The following is a 20238-nucleotide window of genomic DNA, read 5'->3' on the forward strand; positions in this document are numbered from 1 at the left end:
CTGCTTCCTCAGCATAGAATAGAATAGAATAGAATTCAACTTTATTGTCATTGCACTGTCACAAGTACAAGCAACGAGATGTAGTTTGCATCTATCCAGAAGTGCTCTACGAGATATAAATATTTATTTACAGGTGTACAGGACTATGTATGTATGGACTAAACACAGATTTGACGCAAGTCTGACAAACCTAAACATGATGCAGGCGTTTTAGAGACATTTTACCTGCTGGTCTGACAGGCTGCGTTCATATAAGATTGAAATCTGTCTTCCAGGCTTAATTACATTCACATTTACTGATAACTAATTACTTTGTCGGGTCTCCACATACTGAGTCATAAGTGTGAAGGAGTATTAGGGTCACGCTAAAAAAATTTAAAGTATATAAAATTGCCAGAATAAACTCGAACGCCAAAAAAGCTATAATGCTACGATTTCATTCTGGTAATACTACGACTTTATCCTGGTAATACTACGACTTTATCCTGGTAATACTACGACTTTATCCTGGTAATACTACGACTTTATCCTGGTAATACTACGACTTTATCCTGGTAATACTACGACTTTATCCTAGTAATACTACGACTTTATCCTGGTAATACTACGACTTTATCCTAGTAATACTATCACTTTAATCTGGGAATACTACAACTTTATCCTGGTAATACTACGACTTTATCCTAGTAATACTATCACTTTATCCTGGTAATACTACGACTTCATTCTGGTAATACTACAACTTCATTCTGGTAATACTACAACTTTATCCTGGTAATACTATGACTTCATTCTGGTAATACTACAACTTTATCCTGGTAATACTATGACTTCATTCTGGTAATACTACAACTTTATCCTGGTAATACTATGACTTCACTCTGGTAATACTATGACTTTATCCTGGTAATACTATGACTTCATTCTGGTAATACTACAACTTTATCCTGGTAATACTATGACTTCACTCTGGTAATACTATGACTTTATTCTGGGAATACTATGACTTTATTCTGGGAATACTACAACTTTATTCTCATAACATTACTACTTTGCTCTCATGATATTGCCATTATCTCACAGTTTTTTATTTTTTACTAAGAATGGCCTTAGTGGTATGTAAGAACATCATCCAGGGGTATTATGGGATATCAGTAACAGGATGTTGTTACTAGAGCCTGAATGTCCATTCAGCTGGGAAATAACACGCAGAAAATAACAATCGTATTTTGTTTATCTGTCAAATTTCAATACTTTTGCTCGACAACCAGTGTTTTTTTTTTTAAAGAATAGTGCCTATTTGTGTCAGAATGCCAACGATTACTCATTCCTGTCTTATCGTCTGAGACATGATGAGCAAACTGTCGCGCTAAAATATGTGAAAAATGGCATTTTTATGAACGGCAAACAGCTTGGTTATGCAACGATTTACTGGAGATGGCAGGCAGATGGTGGCAGCGGACACATCCTGGACGTTTCCGTCCCTCGTTGCCTTGAAAGGATCGTTTGATTGTGTGACCAAAGAGAAGCTAAAGTTGTGTGTGGACGTGTGTGTGTGTGTAAATCAGTGGGGCAGCTCTCTTTCTCTTTCTGAGCAGACTCATTAGGATTATTGATTCAAACCTAAAACAGCAGACTGTGCAGCACATCCACCATTACTCTTTAAGGGGGAAAAATGGGCTCCTTTTAAAAAGAGTTGAAGCTGCTGTAAGTAACTTTTTCACAATTTTATCGTGTTCAAAACCAGAAACTTCAGCGTGTTTCACTGGGCTCTTATGTAACAGTCTTAAGACAAAAAAAAAAAAAAGCAGATTGGTATCTTTTCAAGCATTTTTTGAATAAAAATCTGAAAAGTGTGGCATTCATTTATATTTAGCATCCCTGTGTGTTTGGTAAAAGCACCTTCTGCTCAAATTAAAGTCGTCTGACGTATCATACAGTTTGTTTACAAAGTGGTTGCTAATGAATGTTTTATTTTTAATCCAGGTGTGCTGAGACGAGGAAACGTGTAAATCAAATGTGGCCATTTATGTCGAATTTTTGTGAATAATAAGATCTGTCAACGTAGTTTTTTTATGCAGTTATTTTCTTGAGATGGTCTGGAACTGAAATCCGTGTTATGTTTTGCATTTGGAAACGTTAGAATTACTTTGGTGAATTTTAGACGCTCTAATTCATTTAAACTGGCAGCATTGTTGTTTTCCAGGCACGTTGAGCCATTTTGTAGCACAATCAATAACTACCTTACCTTCAGTTATTATAAAAATGCTGTACATATCAAATACGACTTGAAAGAAATTAGACTTCCTGATTTCACATCTTGAAATTGAGTCTCTGTCTCTTTAAGAAACTCCTGTTCTTTGTGAAACTCATCGGGACGCTGGACCTTTAAGACCAACAGTAAACATCGCTGATCTAAACTGAAGGATGTGTAGAATCCTACAGATCTTTCAGAAAGGGGTTGCATTAAAAAAGTGTTCATCAACTGACCGCTTCAACTCCAAATGTTTTAACATTTTAAAAACACGGAGGACGAGCAAAGATGCCAAGCACTCAAGTCGTCACAGAGGTTTTTGAGTTGCTTTTGTGATTCATTTCATGTTTCCCTCTTGGCTGCTCGCCGTTTCTGGTTTCGTTTGGTTTTCCCTGTGGATACATTACAGAGGAAATCCCAGGAAGCTGCTGACAAACTCCATCCTGCAGAGTAAAAAGTCAATATCTGAGATCCTCCTTTACGTAATCCGTTTATCTAGAAGGGGGGAAATGCCTAATGGCTCCAGATAACCTTTGTTATTTATTTTATTTTTTTAGCAGCCGTGGATGGATGTTGCCTGGGAAACAAAGCGCTCCCCCTCCCGTGGGCTCCGCCTCTTTGGTGATAAAACATCACCTCGGCCTTCTTCACTTATCGTCGGACTTGGACATGAGAGGAGTTGAGGGAGTGGGACTTAACGAGTCCCTCCGCAGCTTCCATCTCGAGAGGTCCGCCTGCATAACGTTATCTTCACATACATTATCCATTTCACTGAAAATATGAAATGCTTCTGCTTATTGACGAGAAAGAAAGAAAGAAAAAACTCTCCAAGAGCAGAAAAAGTATTCATAAATTAAATGGCGAGCATTTCCTTATCAGCTTCCGGAACATAAAACCGATTTAACATTTGAGTTCATGCGTCCCTCACTGATATGCTTCTCTTTTTGTATTTTAAAAAAAAGACAAGGCAAAGAAATTGAGAGCGTCTCTCGTCCTCGGAGGGATCCTCGGCTGAGTGCTCTCGGTGCCGTTTTCTTCTGGCGGCGTAAACAGTCTGCGTCGGAGGAGCAAGATAAAAGGAGACGGCGTCCGCACGGGGCACAGGGGAAAGCCTCACATCTGGGCGGATCGTTCTCCTCCTCCCCTCCCAGGACTCGGCCGTCAGCCGTCAAATATGATTTAACGCCGCGGCCGGCGCCAAACGAAGAGGCACGGCCAGCTGGCGCCGACTGACGGAGCGACTCTTAACGGGTCTCAAGTTAAGACATCCGTCCAGCAGGGAGCGAAGACTTGATGGAGGTTTTTATCATTTCCAATACTGCTGCAGTCACTGAAACAGAAACATGTTCTGTGACACACAGAGTCACTGTGAAAAGGGTTCATCCCCTTATGTCTGCAGTTCGATCGTGATCATCAAAACGTGACAACAACAAAAAAAAGAAATACAAGAAGACCATTTAATGTCAAACTGATAACTGATTCCAACAAAATCATGACAATTAAACAACAATATGTATGAGAACGAGACGTAAATTTCTGTCAAAAGTCTCAGGAATTTTGAGATTAATCTCAGAATTTGGCAAGGAAGAAACTTCAGTTTACAATGTCTACTTTTGAAACTAAAAACTTTATACGTTTTTTTTTTTTGGAGAATAGAAAAACTGCCTCACCTTCAGAATCAAGTTTATTTTTAGATGTTAAAACAATGTAAAGCAGATGATATATATAGCCTATATTTGCCCACTTCCACTAACCATAATCAGAGTTTGAAATGAATGTAAATGTCATGAAATGTTACAATTTAATCCATTTTGAAACCCAACACCTCTGGCTCCTGCCTGTGTGGTTGTGAAGCTGGCCACTGTGCGCTGCGCCGCTTTCAGTGAAGTAAAATAGAGACGACAGTCCGAGGTAGAGGAAAAGCAAGAGAAAGCTGCTTGAGGAAGGTTAAGTTGAATTCATTTTTAGTTCAAGCTTATAAAAGTGACCCTAATGTCAACATATGTTGCATTTGCACAACAGTAAAGTAACTAACTAGTGTAGTTTGGCTGTCTTGCATAATGTTTCAGATAATTTCTGAAGGTTCCCCGGTTATGGTTCTAGCAGCACCGTGTCTGTCTGATGTTAAAATTAGTTTGATGTCAGACATTTATTTTGTGACAAAAATAAAGCAAAAACAAGCGAGATCTTGATCACACACACTGTGTGTGTTCACCGCACTGTAAATACAAATTTTCACATTAAAAAAAACCCAAAACATGGCGGCCCTTATTGAGACCCCAGAGGCTTCAGTCTATCTTTCAGCGCGTGCTGGTGTCAACGTAGCAAGAGCAACACAGATAAGGCTTACAGTGCAGTCTTTGTCAGATACTCACGCTCCAGCAGAGGCTCTGTCTGTTTACCAGTCTGATAAGATCACAGGCAACAACAGGGGAAATGAAAGCCGTTAAAGAAAAAAGAAAAAGAAAGAAGGATTCTTTGGTTTGATACGTCCAGTGGGCCTCACAGGACCCACAGGATCACTGACTCTGTTAGCTAGCTTAAAACGGCTTAAATGGAGGGTGAACCTGTCCGCAAGGGGATTCACATTTCACTGTTATCTTTTGTATTCAGATTACTCATCAGTAAAGAATCCAACTTCAGTAATATAACATTTTAACATTCAAATCAGTGATCAATTAACTTTCTGTGTCTACTTTATGCTCTTTATAGTTGTAGGGGGAAATGATGACTATTGACGTAATTGAAATTCTTACATTTGCATTTTAATTTTAAAGTAGGGCAAATTAGTAGTGTTTATAGTAAATGTTGTAAGAGAATGTGATTGTGATTTAACGATGAATTTTGTAAAACTGAGTGAATAAACTGGTTGATTGATTGATTGTCCCACATAAATGAGTTTGCAATAAGAGCAGAGAAGCTTTTTTAAATCCCTAGAGGAATCTTGTTTTAAAGGGGCAGTATTTTGTGTTTTTCAGGCACATAGTACATGTATATGTCACAAATATGTAACTATGTTACTTCAGTTGTTATATAGATACTATATATATAAAATATTTTAAAATAAATTTGATTTCCTAATTTAACGCCTTGAAATTGGGTATTTGTCTCTTTAAGAAGCTCCTGCTCTTTCTGAAACTCCGCCTTCAGGAAGTCATCACAACATGGCTCCTTTATTAACCCTTTAGCAACGTTTTTTACCAGCGCTTCACTGAGAAGTGGCTCCTATAATGAGCTCAGCTGATGCTCAGTTCCACCAGCTGTTTGCTAATTGCTGCTGGCTAGTCTGAAGGAGCTGAATGGGAGAGTTTCAGAGGAAGGTTGCTCTGTGAAGCTCCTCCTCAGACGAGGCGCTTCATCCTCAAAAGTGGAGCTAGGCGTTTTGCACAGCTGAATGGTTGCCATGGAGATTAAAGGATTTCTCAGATATGCATGAAAGAATCCAGGCAACACTCCACGCATGTTCCTGATGAGAGAATAACATTATAACATGATGTAAAGCGCAAAAAAGTACATTTTACACAGTAGTTCTCCTTCAATTCAGCTGCAATTAAAGATTTTCAAACAACCTCTTGTTTCAGGTCAAACCATCAGATTTAAGTTTGGACTTTAACTAGGCCAAACAAGACCTTAATTTTTTCGTCGTTTTTATTTTCTGAGCTGTTGCTGCTGGTGTGTTTCATGGATTCCAGCTGCGAACTGATGGATCAACTTTCTTCTTCATGGTTCCATCAATTACGGGAAGAAGTCGTCCAGTCCTGAAACTACAGACCATCACAGTACCGCCACCACTTCGTTTTCCCTTTATTTCTATCATTATTCACTGATTAGCGCATACAAAAACAGTACAGAGGTACTGAGCTACACAACTAAAATAAAGTTCTTAAACATATATGGGTTATGATATTGTGCTTCCATCGTAACTCTATTGGTAGTTATTTCCTGATTTTTTTTTGGTTTTCCCTTTTTTGACATTCCGTGTTTTAATTAATCCAAGGTAGACGTGGGAAAGAGAGACCAAAGAGTAAATCATTAAATAAATTAAGGATAACAGCTCTTTTTCCTAAACGCTGTGGTAAGTTTTTGCCAAGTGTGTAATGGAAACACGCGCCTTCAAAAAGGTTCCACTTTTGTCTCGTCAGCGCAAAAATATTTTTGCCAAAAGCCTTCGTTTTTTGTTTTGTTTTGGCAAAATGAGAAAAGGACCTTTAAGGGGTTTAATTTGCTCTGCGGTGTTTTTACGTCTTGGAAACCTCCAGAGTATTTTCCTTTGGTTCAGAAAGCCCGAATCAAATGAACGGTTTGTTATGAGGAAAAATAGATTAGATGGAAGTTCACTGCGCCGTGGAAAGAGGCTGGCATGGCTGCAAACCAACAAAAACATGTTCATCCATCCATCACTGCACACCGCCCTGACTTAACTTTGAAACATGGTAGTGGCAGCATCGTGATATGGGGACAGCCTTTCTTCAGCAAAGCTGGACAGGGAAGCCCATAAAGATAAACCGTGAAATAGATTCTTTTCGGTAAAAAAAACAAAAAAACAAAAAAATGAAATTGAGGCTGAGGTTCACAATGTAATGACATGCAGGAATGGTCCAGTCAAAGTCCAGACACAAATTCAATTAGGTATATATAAAAAAAAAACGCTGGTAGCAGAGGCTCTCCATCCAATTTGATTGCACAAAGAAAGGAACTTCAATAAAATATGCTACTTTGTCTTTCTTATAAATTGCTAAAGAATTAAGATTAAGGTTTGTGGTTGCAATGTGACAAAATGCTCAATTTCAACAGTTTTATTGAGGAGAAAATCAACACATCAACACTGTCTTGTCCTCTTTTTTTCCTCACTTGAACATAAAAAATTAGAAAGATGAAACAAAAGCGGCATTAATAAACAAGAACAACTCTTCTCCTGTGACTAACATCTCCGAATCAAATCAAACCTTCTTCAGAGCGATCAATATATTGTGGAAAGGGTTGCCGAGTCTGATTTATCTGAATATCTAAATCATTTCAACTTGTTTACTGATGAGAACCACATTCTTTCCAGATGACAGCATTTCCTCCAGACATAATTTAACAGATGGAACTATTTCTTTTTCTTTCCAAAATACCAAAGCGAGCTTTTTCCAGGACAAATTTCTTAAATAGTTCTTCGGCTCTGAAATCGTACAGATCATCCTCTGTTAGATTAGACTGGGGTGAACAGTGGAAGGGATTTAAGGTGAAACAGAAGCGGGACGGCAGAGAGAAGGTAAATGTACCTCATCGGAAACAAACGTGGAGGTGTGTGAAAATATGCAAAGCGGGCGGCGAAGTAAAGGGGTGAGGACCATCTGGGCCCAGTTCATCTGTCGTCTGCCTCCAGCTCCCGGGGTCCGCTCTCCGCTTGGCAGAGCTTCCTGCTGCATAGCTGGGCCCTCGCCCTCCCTCCGGCCCCCGCCTCACTTCCTCATTACACCCAGCGTGTGGACGGGCGCGTTTACGCACCTATTTACAGGGTGTGCACCTTTCAGCCAGAAAAAAAAACATCTATAAAGAACAGATCTGTCAGCTGAGGTTACGTCTTTAATTCTGCTTACATGTCCTAAAAACGTGACCTTGATGGCAAAAATGGACTTGGGCTACTATTTTATGAAGGTGACGATATTAAAAAAAGGGGTGGACATCGTGATATCATTTATCACGTATTGCGATAAATTTCTCTTCATGATCATTTTAATTTATTGTCTTGATAAATTTTAATTCATGATGTTCAAAATCCACCCAAAAACCATATTGTTTGGATTGTTATTTTTTTTACTATTACTATTTTCTTCCCCGTTGTTTTTGTCATTGGTAGTATTAATAAATACCAATAAAGTAGTTCAGTGATATAAATCACGTCATTATGTGACTGGTGTCCTAAAGCAAATCATTATTTGTTTTTCAAGTTTCAAGAACTTTTCAAGAGTTTCGGAATAGCCACATTTCCGTTAAACGCATAACTGAGCAATTTGACATTTTGAAAATAAATTTGCTTAATGGAAACACGGCAATGTCGAAAACAAAAGAATCTTGATTTTCAATAAAAGGTTTTTGTGCTAAGATGAGTTGGGGTTTGTTTTTGGCCGAATTGAAATTACCTTATTTTTCGGACTACAAGCCTCTACTTTTTTCCACGCTTTGAGCCACGCAGCTTAAAACCGGTGCGTCTTTTCTGTGGATTTGTCTTCAACCACCAGGGGGCTCTTTAGCAGGAAGTGAATCATTGGAAGTCAAAGAAGAAAGTGCTGATTTTCATTTAGAACAAGCAAATGCTAGCAGCAGGCACGACTGAGAAATGTTTTCAAACTCAAACTCCCTTATCGTGGAAGCAACACGAAGAAGTTCATATGATGCAGCTTTTACGTTGAGGGCTACAGATCGATGTAGCCCATAAGCTCAGCATGAACGAATCCATGGTTCGGCGCTACGTCCTTAATAGTAGATTTATTAACAACGCAGCCCTCTGCTGCGTCCTTGTGGAAAACCGAGAGCGGCGGAGATACCAGTGGGTTGTAGCCCGGTGTGGCTTATATATGTAGGTTTCCAGTTTTAAAAAAAAATCTTTGTAGATGCGGCTTATAGTAAGGTGCGCTCTAGTCCGGAAAATATGGTAGTTTATTTGTACTTTTTTGGCATCACATGATCAGCAACCAGATGTTTCCGGTGCATGAACCATGAAGAAGATGACAGGAAGTAGTAGGAGGATGATGACGTGGCGTGTTTATTTTAAGACGTTTTGATTATTATTGTGTTTTTTATTAAACGGAAACCGTGATTGCAAAATTGTGTTGGTTTTTTTTTTTTTACGTTAGCGGAATATTGACAAAGTGTTGCCCACATTTATAACGGGAACAGATTGTGTTTGTGCGGCAACATTTACAGTCACAGACATACAGTTACCTAAAACAGACCTGATAAACAGCTCTTATCGTCAGCTCTGTGGTTATCACAGTAGTTTGATAATTAATTAAAAACCGCTCAGCCTTTATAAAGCGATGAAAGCAGGCTGAGCTTTGAATTGCCACGTGTTTGTTTTGGGGCGCTTGCCTGGGGCCATTACTGTGGGGAAGGCGCTCACAGGTTCCCATTCCTACATGTGTACTGTAACGCTTCCCGGCGTGGCAGGAGCGACTCGGCTTGAGGAGGCGTCTCGCTTTTCAACTTCTGTCACGTTGAAACCGAGCTGCTTCCCCCCCCCGCCCACCCTGCGTCTCATCCCGTCTGTTTGTGAGCTGCCAGGACACCTCTGTCACTGATCACAGATGTGAAAGCGCTCAACTCTGAGGAGATTTTTTTTTTTTTAAACTGATGTATTTCATATTTTTTTAATATTCTGAAACACTTTTACGAAAAATAATGTGCAGAACACAGCACCCTGCATGTTTGTTTCCACTGCTGATAAACAGCCTTAAAATAAATGTTGCTAAAAAAAAAATAAAACAAACAACGACAACAAAAAAAAAAAGACTCCTTGGTTTTAAAGACATCAGTGGGGAAAAAACATCCAATGTCAGAAACAGTGGCAGAGCCAGAGTTTTATTGTGAGGGGCAGGAGGGGGGTCCAAAACTATTTTGGGGGAAAAGGAGGCGCATGAAAATGCCAACACACACAAGATTTAAATGATTGATTGACAGATCATTTTAATCTTGTTTTATACTTTTATTTCTCCACATCCCTCACATTTATATTTCTTTTCTTCTTCCCCTATTTGTGTCAATCAGAAGGGGCCTGGGCCCCCCTCCTCCCTCCCGACTCTCCCCTTAGCTCCGCCCCTGGTCATAACAAAAACATCCCAGCGTAGTGAAGTTGAAAATGCAAATAAAACAACTATTGACATATTATTTAAGTTACAAAAAAATTGCTGGTAGGCTTAATAATGAACATTTTATTTAAAATAACAGTTTTAAATTCAGAGACACTGTGCGTATAAAGAAACTGGCAATAGTGCATGAAGCTTTGAACAAAAGTCTTCCTTCTGCAATTCAGAAATGATTTGAGAGAGAGAGTAGGTATAATTTACGAGGTTTGTTAATATTTGAACAAGCCAAAGAGAAAACTAAGTTATTGGTGTGAAACTGTGGAATGAATTGAATGATGATTTCAAGTTATTTTATTTGTGGTGAGCTTTAAAATGATAAAAGCTACTGCTATGTAGATACATATGTATTGCGTAGCCATTTGTGTATGTAATGTATGTGTAATTATACATATATAAATACATGCATATTTACATATAAATCCGTGTATATACTCATGTACATGAACAGTAGATATCGTTCATTTCTGCTGGCTGCTGAGTCCAGGACGGCGTCAGGCTTTTTTGCTTCTGGTAAATTATTGGTCTGTAAAGTCCTATTTTGTTCTGTTTTTGTTTTTTGTAATGTTGATTTACCAAAATAAAGTGACTGTGGATCTGAGATGAAACAATATGTCAGATGAATTTGGATCCAGGTTTGGTTGGGCCAGCTGGGCTCGGTTCTTGTTCGGTGTGTCGTCTCCTCTCCTGTCTCCGACTCGGCCCCCCAGAACAGACAGAACTGGACGTTTTTGCCACATCTACTTTAAATGGCTCTGAGGAAAACTAGATCCTGCCATCAAAACTGTTTGCTTTCCTTTCCAGCAGACGGGAAATTCATAACAAGCCAGATTAGAGCACGACTGGATTCAGAGGATTCACAATTCGAGGGACGGCAGAAGTGGGAATACGGTTACATTCTGACTGACTGGGTTGGTTTTCACTACAGCAGACCAAAGATGGATTACTTAAAGAGAATTCCTCATGACATGTGCCATGTTGTAGCATCGTCACGGTCGCTACATGTGGATAGCCTCGACGGAGCGGCATCTGGATTTAAGAAATGATTTAGTTCAATCTGACGTAACAGGATTGCATCTCTCATCTACTGGGATCTGAATACTGAAGTGATTGTATTTTTCTGTTCACAGTCAGCTTTTCTTAAAACTACACCAGTGACACTTACTGAATTGCTAAAACTCCCACACATATTTTGTGATGTAAACCTTACTCTTTGTAAGTTAAGAGTTTTGGTTTCTGTTGTCTCTCGGCGTAAACATGAAGTGACACACACACGTCAAAACACACACTAAAAAAAAGGACCGTCCAGTTTTGCGTATTAGTATGTTGATTTTTTTTTTAGAAATTTTCAATTATTTCTGTCAACTCAAAATGATCAAGTAGAATGTAATCATACTGAATAACAAATCATTTGTATCCAGTGGGAACTCCTTGGCTTTAATTGACATATGTTTCCGCCCCAGGAATTGCACCACGCAAACATAATGAAATGAATAGTTTTTACTTAAAGTTCTTATATTGTCTACTTACAGGTATATTCATTGTCACTTTGCTTCGTTTCATTGTGATATTTTACGGAGTGTAGAACTGCAAGCAGTTATAAAAAGGTTCCAAGCCCTCCCAATGTGCCACTTCAGGCCCCCCACGGATCCAACATGGAAGGACGATGGGTCCGCACCGTTCAGCGTTAAATCATTTTTCTAATTTGAACTTGCTTGCAGAAGCCTGTGATACGTTTTGGCTGCATGAGAGCATAAAATACGCATTCGAAAAAATTCACATAAAAATCTAAAGCTTCCACTAAAATTCCCCAAAATGTTCCTAGAGGAAGAACTTCATGACAATCCCCACACACGATTTCCACGTTCTTAGAAGAGCGACTCTTAGAGATAACAATCTTAATTCCCATTTTGAGAGTTTAGTCCAAATTCAATAAATTCACTAAAGATTCTCACACTATTCTCTGATGAAAAACGTCCCGTCTGCCACACACTTCACTATTACAACACCTGTAATTCCGCTTGTCTTCAATGCACTATTTTGTCTTGGTTTATTGTTTAAGAAGGTGAATATAAAATTGTGTTAGGCATGAAATTAAAACAAACAAAAAATTAAGAGATCTGAAGACTCTTGCGAGGCTCTGTAAATCCATCCAGGCCATCTGGTTTCCCTCAGCTAGTCAGAAACGATTCGCTCCCAGAAATGCCTTTCAGTGTATTGAAATACCTTCAAAAAGCCAAAAAAAGAGAAAAGAAATCTAGCTGCCTTCTGTTCAAGCATGAAGAATTTACTCTGAGCCCAGAGTGAATCTTATATGAAAGCGTCAGAGTTGAGAAAGAGAGCAGAGCAGTTATTAGCAGCATTTTTTCCCCCCACATTAACTATCCCTGGATTCCTCCTCTGCGACCACAGACAGCAGACCTGACGGCCCTTCCTCGGCAACCCGTTGCCACGTCTGACCCATCCCGAACGCGAGCGCATTCATCTTTGATGAGCTTTACTTCGTCGGAGCGCATCGATCCGCTCATGTCTGAGCAGGCTTGCGTCACCGCTCGCGTCGGCTACGAAAACCCCAAAAAACGCCGGCAGCTCAGCGCAGCTCTCGGCGTAGCAACAAGAAGTCTGAAAGAGACAAATCCCCGTCACTGCGGGCGCTTTACCCTCGACAAAAGATCGTGGCGGTGTGATAACATGTATGCGTGAGTCTGTCGGTGTATGGATGAGGCTGTCGGCGCCGGGCTAAAATAAGGATGTTTGTAAGGGCGGTGTGAGAATTGCGGGTTAAACAGCGAGCGCTGTCGTCCGTGGGGGATAAAGCCAGTGGATCGCTCGCAGCGTCTCCAGTCCCAGAGTCCCTGCAGTCTGTGTGTGTGCTGCTCAGTAGATTGGGCTGCAGAGTGAATGGGCTCATTAGCAGTAGCAGAGTAACACATGGCCCGGGGCACACACAGACATGAAGCACACTCACTTTCTCCCTACAACTCCCCCCACACTCCCTCTTTCCCCCCCCAATACACACATACAGACACACTCCAGACTGGCATACTAATGCATTCAGACCGCAAACTCAGATCGCCTCATTTCTTAAGGAAAAAAAAAGCAAAATGCAAAAGATCTGGATGGTTTAATCAGTCAGGGCTTTAGAAAATCTCTAGGGAAAAAAAGAACGATAAAAAAAACTCAACCAAGTCATCTGTTTGCAGAATGCATCCACAGTGGTTGTCTTATTTAACAGCGAGATCCTGTCTGATGATAAAGCGGACGACGTTTCCTTCCAGATATTAACGCCTAACCAGTAGATAATCACGAGCTGCCCACACAGAGCTGAAGGCTCAACATGAAGGCTTTCACCACCAGCAGAGAAGTCTTTAATGATGACACTGTAACTTCTGCTGTCGCCTGCTAGCTGCAGTCACTTCTGGTTTGGACTCGTAACACACACAACTCATTGACTCTTGCAACACAAATAGACCTGGTCAGATCATCGTCAACATTCTTCCACCAATGACTTTTATCCAGCACAGTTAAACTCTGAACAAAACTATCTATTCATCTGGTTATCTAACCAGCTAGCTATCTGTAAGTAAGTAAGTAAGTAAGTAGGTCTGTCTGTCTGTCTGTCTATCAAATAATCACAATTACTTTGTGATTGTTCCTACAAACAGGAAATAAGATTCTGCTTCAGCTATTCTGTTGAATTCCAATCAAAAATGCTTTAACATCTAATCTATGTGAACAGGTGCCAATCAAGTCAATAGAAACAAAGTCAGACAGATATGAAGTAGTCCATACAGACGGGTTTACTGTCATTGAGGTTTCCAGCACAGACAACCAGAGTGGGTTTGGGCTTACTGGGTCTACTGTATTTGTCATTTATGTAAAAAAAAACTAAAAAAACAAGTAAATCCATTAGTTCTTTTTTCAAAATCTCTCCTTGGGAATCTGTTTCCAATTCTTGGAAATTAGTTTAGCGAGTGATGGAGAAAATTCTCAAGGGAAATCGAGCTGCTTAGCTACATTCGTAGCATGTTGGCTCCATGAGAATAGTCCTCTTTCCTCTCTCTCTCAAACACTGATTTCTGTCACACCTACTCCCATCCTGAAACAAAACGCTGCATTGTCTTCACCTTCATAACCTCAGAGGATGCATCTGCATGTTCCACCAGACAAACATTTTAAATCCCAGTTGTTTTTTAATACGAGATCTAAAGCTGTCCTCGTAAAGCACAAAAGTGTTGTTTTTTTTTTCTCTTTAATGACAGTGATTGTTGGATTTTAATTCCATAAACATGGCATCTTTTCTCATCAGTATTAAGACTGCAGCAACTCAGATTTAGATTGAACTAGTGACTCCATGTTGTAGCAGAATAAAACAGAGCGTATAAACCAGCAAAGAAGTTTTGGTTTGAGTTACAATCTTTCATGCAGAAAACCTTTTAAAAAAAACATTAAAAGGTATCACACATACTGAGCGTGTCAGACGTGCGCAGCCTTAAAAAGCGAGCGCGGCGGAGCTGAGGAGTGAGCGCAGGCAGCTGACTGGGGTCATCGTGGGGTCACCTGTCATCTCCGATGCTTCAGTCAATTAAAACTCTGGCGCTTTAACCTCGGCTGCGATAACCTTGAAATATTCCCAACGCTGAAAAATGAACCACTCTTACCCCGCTCCGTCTTTCCTGTTTAACTCAACGTCGGCTGCGCCGTGACGTCTCTGGCCTGAACGGCGCTTCCGGGAAACAACCGCGTTAAAAGACACGTCCAGGGATTCATCCAGAACCGGCCGCTGCAACTGTGCGTTTCGGGCCGGAGGACGTTTATTTATAGCTTCTTCTCTTGGCTGTAACAGCTTGTCCTCATTCAGACCAAATGTGGTTTTTCACTAACATTTCTCTCAGCCAAAAACACAACGCGACACATTTAAAGGGGCTAAAGAAAAGAAAAAGAAAAAAAAACACCGTCACGGAGCGGGACTAGTCTTACCTCAGCGCTGCGCTTCTGGCTTTGGTGTTGTCAGACACCTGTACGGACACAGACACGGAGAGAGAGATTTAGACACTCGGCCTCAGCAGCTGGCTTTGACTGATACACTTATTCCACCATCGACAGCGAGGACTTTGATCCCTTGGTGGCTTCAAAAATCGCTGTTTGTCCCAAACTTGTGAATAATTTAGCTTTAACTGGATGAAATTTCAACAAGAGTAGCATAAATAACTCTAAAATAGCTACGACTGGACACAGGAGCTGCAGCGTTCTCAACATGCTAATAGTGGAGCTAATTTCTCTGTTAGTATGTTAGCTTACTTTAAACCATTTAGCGCACTTAGCGTCCTCTAAATGAACATTTCCAGATAAATTCTGAGGCGCTAATTTACTTGGTTGTTTTGTAAACTTACAGTTGAATAAAGGTCGACATCTTTGTCAATGTTTTGTTTCTCGACTGCTGAGAATTTTTCACGTAGTCCGCCTATTATATTCATGCTCTTATTTTGAAGTGAGTGAAGACGGTTTACGCAGCAGTTCCATTTCCTCTCCTCACGTTTTAGCTTTTTACTCCAAAGAAAAATAAAATAAAACATGGGCAGTAGAAAACAAGGCATAAACATAAATACAATATCTAAGAGCAGTATAGAATATGTTAATTATAATGCCAACAGTAAACTGGTGCTTGAAGGTTGTAGTATTTCAAGGACAGATACAATTTGAATTGAAGTTAGCGTGTTAGCATTAGCTTTTGCGAAATACCGTGTTAGTGTAGCGCGCTAACATTAGGGGAAGACATTTTTAAAAAATTATTAAAAACCATGTGATTTTTAATCTATTTGTATACTACTTTGTTTTGGTCTGTCACATAAAATCTCTGAAATAAACTGAAGTTTAACATGAGAAAAGGTGAAAAAGCTAAAGGGTTATGAATTTCTGTTAAAGCCAATTATTGCTTAATTCTGAGGCATATAAAAGAAAAAAATATATTCTATGCCCCTTAATAGGTAAAAAAAAAAAAAGAAAGAAAAAATATATAGTGAACATAGAATAATACATTATCTGAGTCATCCAATTCTTGTTTTATATAATAATTCTGTATTTAGACACACACAAGGATGCACTTACGTCAAAAAGGAGTGGGAAGAAGACAAACTTATTTACTCTCTTTGCTCATTTATGCATGTAAATTATGTTGTTGCCACTGCAATGTGAGATTTAGTCATTTTTATTATTTACACATGGTTTTTCATGATGCATTTTCTTGTCGATACCACTGATGCCACTCCGTCATCAGTGGTATTGACACCAAATCAATATTTTAATTACATATACTTCATAATTTATGTATTATATAATATAACATGTTTTCATGCTTTTCAATTATGAGTAAAATTATATTTAGCTGTTCTATGAAGTTGTTGGTGCTTACGGTAATTAAAACTATACATTTGTGCGATGCTACTTGCTACACTAATAGCAGTAGCATAGAACAGAAAACTCAGGAAGTATTAGTGGTTTAAATCAGACATTTTGACACACAATATGAAAGACAAAAGATTTTGGTATGACTTGCAGTGCAGTGACTCTAACCTGTGTTTATTTGGAGCGGTGGAAATGTATATATAAAGCATACAGAAAAATAAAACCGGGATGATTCACCATAGTCTGCAGATATTAAGCAAATTTATTCCCTTTTCAACTTTTATCCCTTTCAGTAAACGAATCGGGTGATTGTTTGGCAGGAAAGCCCCTCCTCCTCTTCCTCACCATTCTTCAGCTCTGTACGTCAATTACAAAAAAACAAAAACAAAACAGAACCAAACGAACGAAAGAAAACCCAATTCTCCAAATGTCAAGCCAGTGTTTTCTCTTCCAGGACTGTTGCTCAGCAATTAAAATGAATTACTGAACACTAAAAAGAAGAAAAAGGACATTTTCTCCTTTCCGGCTTGTTGTTTCCTGCCCTCTCTAGGAATAAGGTGATTAACTGAGCCAGTGAAGTTTCTGAGAGATCGATGCAGAACTGCAGGCTGCAACAACAAACCTCCTCAGATATTTGGCTTTTGGAGACTTGAGGGAAGCTCGCGGAGAAGATCTATGTGTGAATATATTAACCCGGCTGGTGGCTCGGCTCGGATTTAAATAAAGCACAACCTGGCCAGCGTTTAGACGTGGAGTCTCTGCCGTCGGAGAGCAGCTGGACGTGTTGTTCCCGACAAAAAGGAAGAGGAGAAAAAAAATAAAACAAAAGCTAAAAGAGAGCTTAAAGAGCTGTGAGACGTATACGATTCCCTATTTTTATGTGGGTGCCAGACGTCCCGGTGTTTCACAGCAGGCCTGGCGTTGAAGACTTAACAAGACGCCCACGACGTCTTAAACAGAAACCAGACAATAAATTCGGTGCTTGTCCTCACGGTTTGTTTCAGCACGAGAGACTGCATAAAGCGGCGCTAACACCTGAACACCGACTATGAAATCTGTTCTCCTGATGCAACTCTTGCTCCCTGGCTGAAAGTACAACAGCGACTGAATCTTCGCTTTAGGAAATTGCCACATTTAGGGGAATTTTCAGTGGCAGCGATCCGGATCTGAGGTGATTCGTTGCGGTGGTGTGTTGCTTGCAGTTGTGATGCCAAACATTACTGACCGGTTACGGCTTGGACTCTTGGCATCCGGTACCAAGATGGCAGCAGCAGATCCTTTAAGTCGGAGGTCTCAAACTCCAGTCCTTGAGGTTAGGAGTCCTGTAACTTTTAGATGTCTCTCTGCTTCAGCACACCTGGCTCTAATGTTAGCTCATTAGCAGAGCTCTGTAGAGTACGACAGTTTGCTAGAGGGGCAGGTTAGTCATTTAATTCAGGTGTGTAGGACAAGAAACATGTCTAAAAGATGACGACGGATAAACGGATAGGCAAGTTGTTTCTCCACCGTAAGCACATTTAGCAGCATGACTGTTGTGTTGATTGACAGCGATAAGACCCTCCCCCTGGTTCTGAATGGTTGTTTCTGGTCCAAGTGATAATTTCTTCAGATGGCAATAGTAGGGAAGGAGGCACCGGAGACTGATCTTTTCCTGGCTTATCTGTCAGGGCATAGTGACAGTTTTAACAAACATATACATTTTTAATTTGTTTTTTCTTTATAAAAGTTACATGCTCTTGCTTTTGTGGCAGGATTGATTTAGGAAAAAAGGTCACAAAGCCACAGACAAGCTACGGATTATCTCTAAGCACTGTGAGGATAACAGCTAACAAAGTTATAAGGATTATTTCACATCTCATCCATTCATCCATCCATCGGTGGATAAGAGGCCCAGACGTTTAAAAATGTTTCCATGTGGTCTTTGTGTGGCCCATACTTCCAAAGATGGGTCTTGTGTGCATTCAGAGCGTGCAGTTGACGGTGGAACCAAAAAGGGGTGTGGCTTACAAGTCCCGGTATTCCCCCTAGCAACGTGTCCGACGTGCAAACGTCATCCGCTCATCATCCTGATGCAGGAACTTCACATCCGTTCAGTGCCTCAAATACAACCTGTTGTGAATCTCACCAGGACCAGATTCTGCTGAGCGAGGAGTTTCTCCGGTCAGACGTCTCTGGAAGCCCCCCGCGCTCGCTGCGCACTGCCTGCTGCGTCTCACTTCCTGTCATATCGCTCATTCCACACCGGACCAAAACTGAATAGATTTGACTGAACTGGACTGTCCTCTGCAAAGTGCCTGCAGGTGACTCTCATTGTAGTGTTTTATAAATAGCCTGAGATAAGCCGACCAGATTGAGTTCGCCGGATGTTTCTACCACCCTTCCTTCACCTGACGCTTTACCGAACCGAACTCTCCTCCGACTAGCTCTCCTGCTGAATGTTACACGTCAGGCAAACAGCACACACACTGCAAAAAACAAACAAAAAAAAAGAAATATGAGAACACCTCAGAATTAACAAACCTCCTCGTATTTTTTTTATTTTTTTTTGCCGTTTTTACTCGACAAACTCGACCTTGCTCAAATTCGGGGGAGTTTTGACGAGTTCGTGTGAAGACGGAACCTTTTGAGCCCGACTTAGCTCGGACCACGGGGATCGGGGTCAGGGACAAAGGACAGCCCCGCACCGGTAAATTGGCTTGTTGTTTCCTGTCAGTTTCTGTAGTCATTAGGCGCCGCTCTCCACTTCCCGTCGCCGCACCTTCTCCCTCTCTCTCCTCCATCTCTCCTTCCTGCGCGCCGTCTTCCAATTCCCTCCTATCCTCCGTCTCTTTTGCTCTTTGCCAAAAACATATTCATCATCCTCCTCTGCTGCCCTCACCGCGCTCTGCCACAGCATACTAATGATAGTGTGTGTGTGTGTGAGGGACACACTGTCAGAGTGTGTTTATGTGTTTGCTGCCATAAATTCTTGGGACTGGAGCCTTACACGGCTGCACGCGCTTCTCTGTGGGCGCATGTGTGTAATACATGGCCGTCCATGTGTTTGATTACGAATGTGTGTTTTTTTTTGCGTTTTGACTTGGGGCTATAAAGGCTTGATAATACACCATGCACTCATTTGCTATAAGCCTGTTAGCGGCGTCCACAGATAAATGCCGCTGAATTCATCTCGGGCCCCGCGCTTTTCATCATCGTCGTCGTTCGGCCTGCTGCTTTTCTTTCGTCTGTCTTTATCTCGAGATCTCTGTCGCTCCCATCTTCTTTTTTTCTTTCTTTCTTCCACACGTTGTGCTCCTTTTACCAAAACAGTTTCCCTGTGCCCGTCTTCATCAGAGATCTACGGAGCCCTCTAGGGGACATGGGGAATTTTTTTTCTTTTGCGTTACCTCGCAATACTTTTGCGTTACCTCGCAAAACTTTTGCGTTCCCTCGCAAAACCTTTGCGTTCCCTCGCAAAACTTTTGCGTTCCCTCGCAATACTTTTGCGTTCCCTCGCAAAACCTTTGCGTTCCCTCGCAAAACTTTTGCGTTCCCTCGCAAAACCTTTGCGTTCCCTCGCAATACTTTTGCGTTCCCTCGCAAAACCTTTTGCGTTCCCTCGCAAAACTTTTGCGTTCCCTCGCAATACTGTACTGGTCAGTTATGCAGCATAATTGAATACTGTAAGCCTTTCTTACGGTGGGCGCCGTACTTTCTGCTTTAATATAAGGTTATGTGAGGTTTTTCCATGAA

The 20238-nt window shown here is 40.7% G+C and overlaps 1 protein-coding gene across 2 annotated transcripts in view; it reads right to left on the reverse strand.

Annotated features, from left to right (window-relative positions):
- aff2 (AF4/FMR2 family, member 2) overlaps positions 1 to 20238 on the reverse strand; it is a 204343-nt gene that overhangs the window by 34704 nt on the left and 149401 nt on the right. For both annotated transcript variants that reach the window (XM_028009016.1, XM_028009015.1), the window contains exon 10: positions 15082 to 15119. In XM_028009016.1, coding sequence (XP_027864817.1) covers positions 15082 to 15119 — 38 coding nt within the window. The remainder of the gene's footprint in view (positions 1 to 15081; positions 15120 to 20238) is intronic.

This window comes from Xiphophorus couchianus, chromosome 23, assembly GCF_001444195.1.
Source record: "Xiphophorus couchianus chromosome 23, X_couchianus-1.0, whole genome shotgun sequence".
In the NCBI taxonomy this organism is placed as follows: Eukaryota; Metazoa; Chordata; class Actinopteri; order Cyprinodontiformes; family Poeciliidae; genus Xiphophorus; species Xiphophorus couchianus.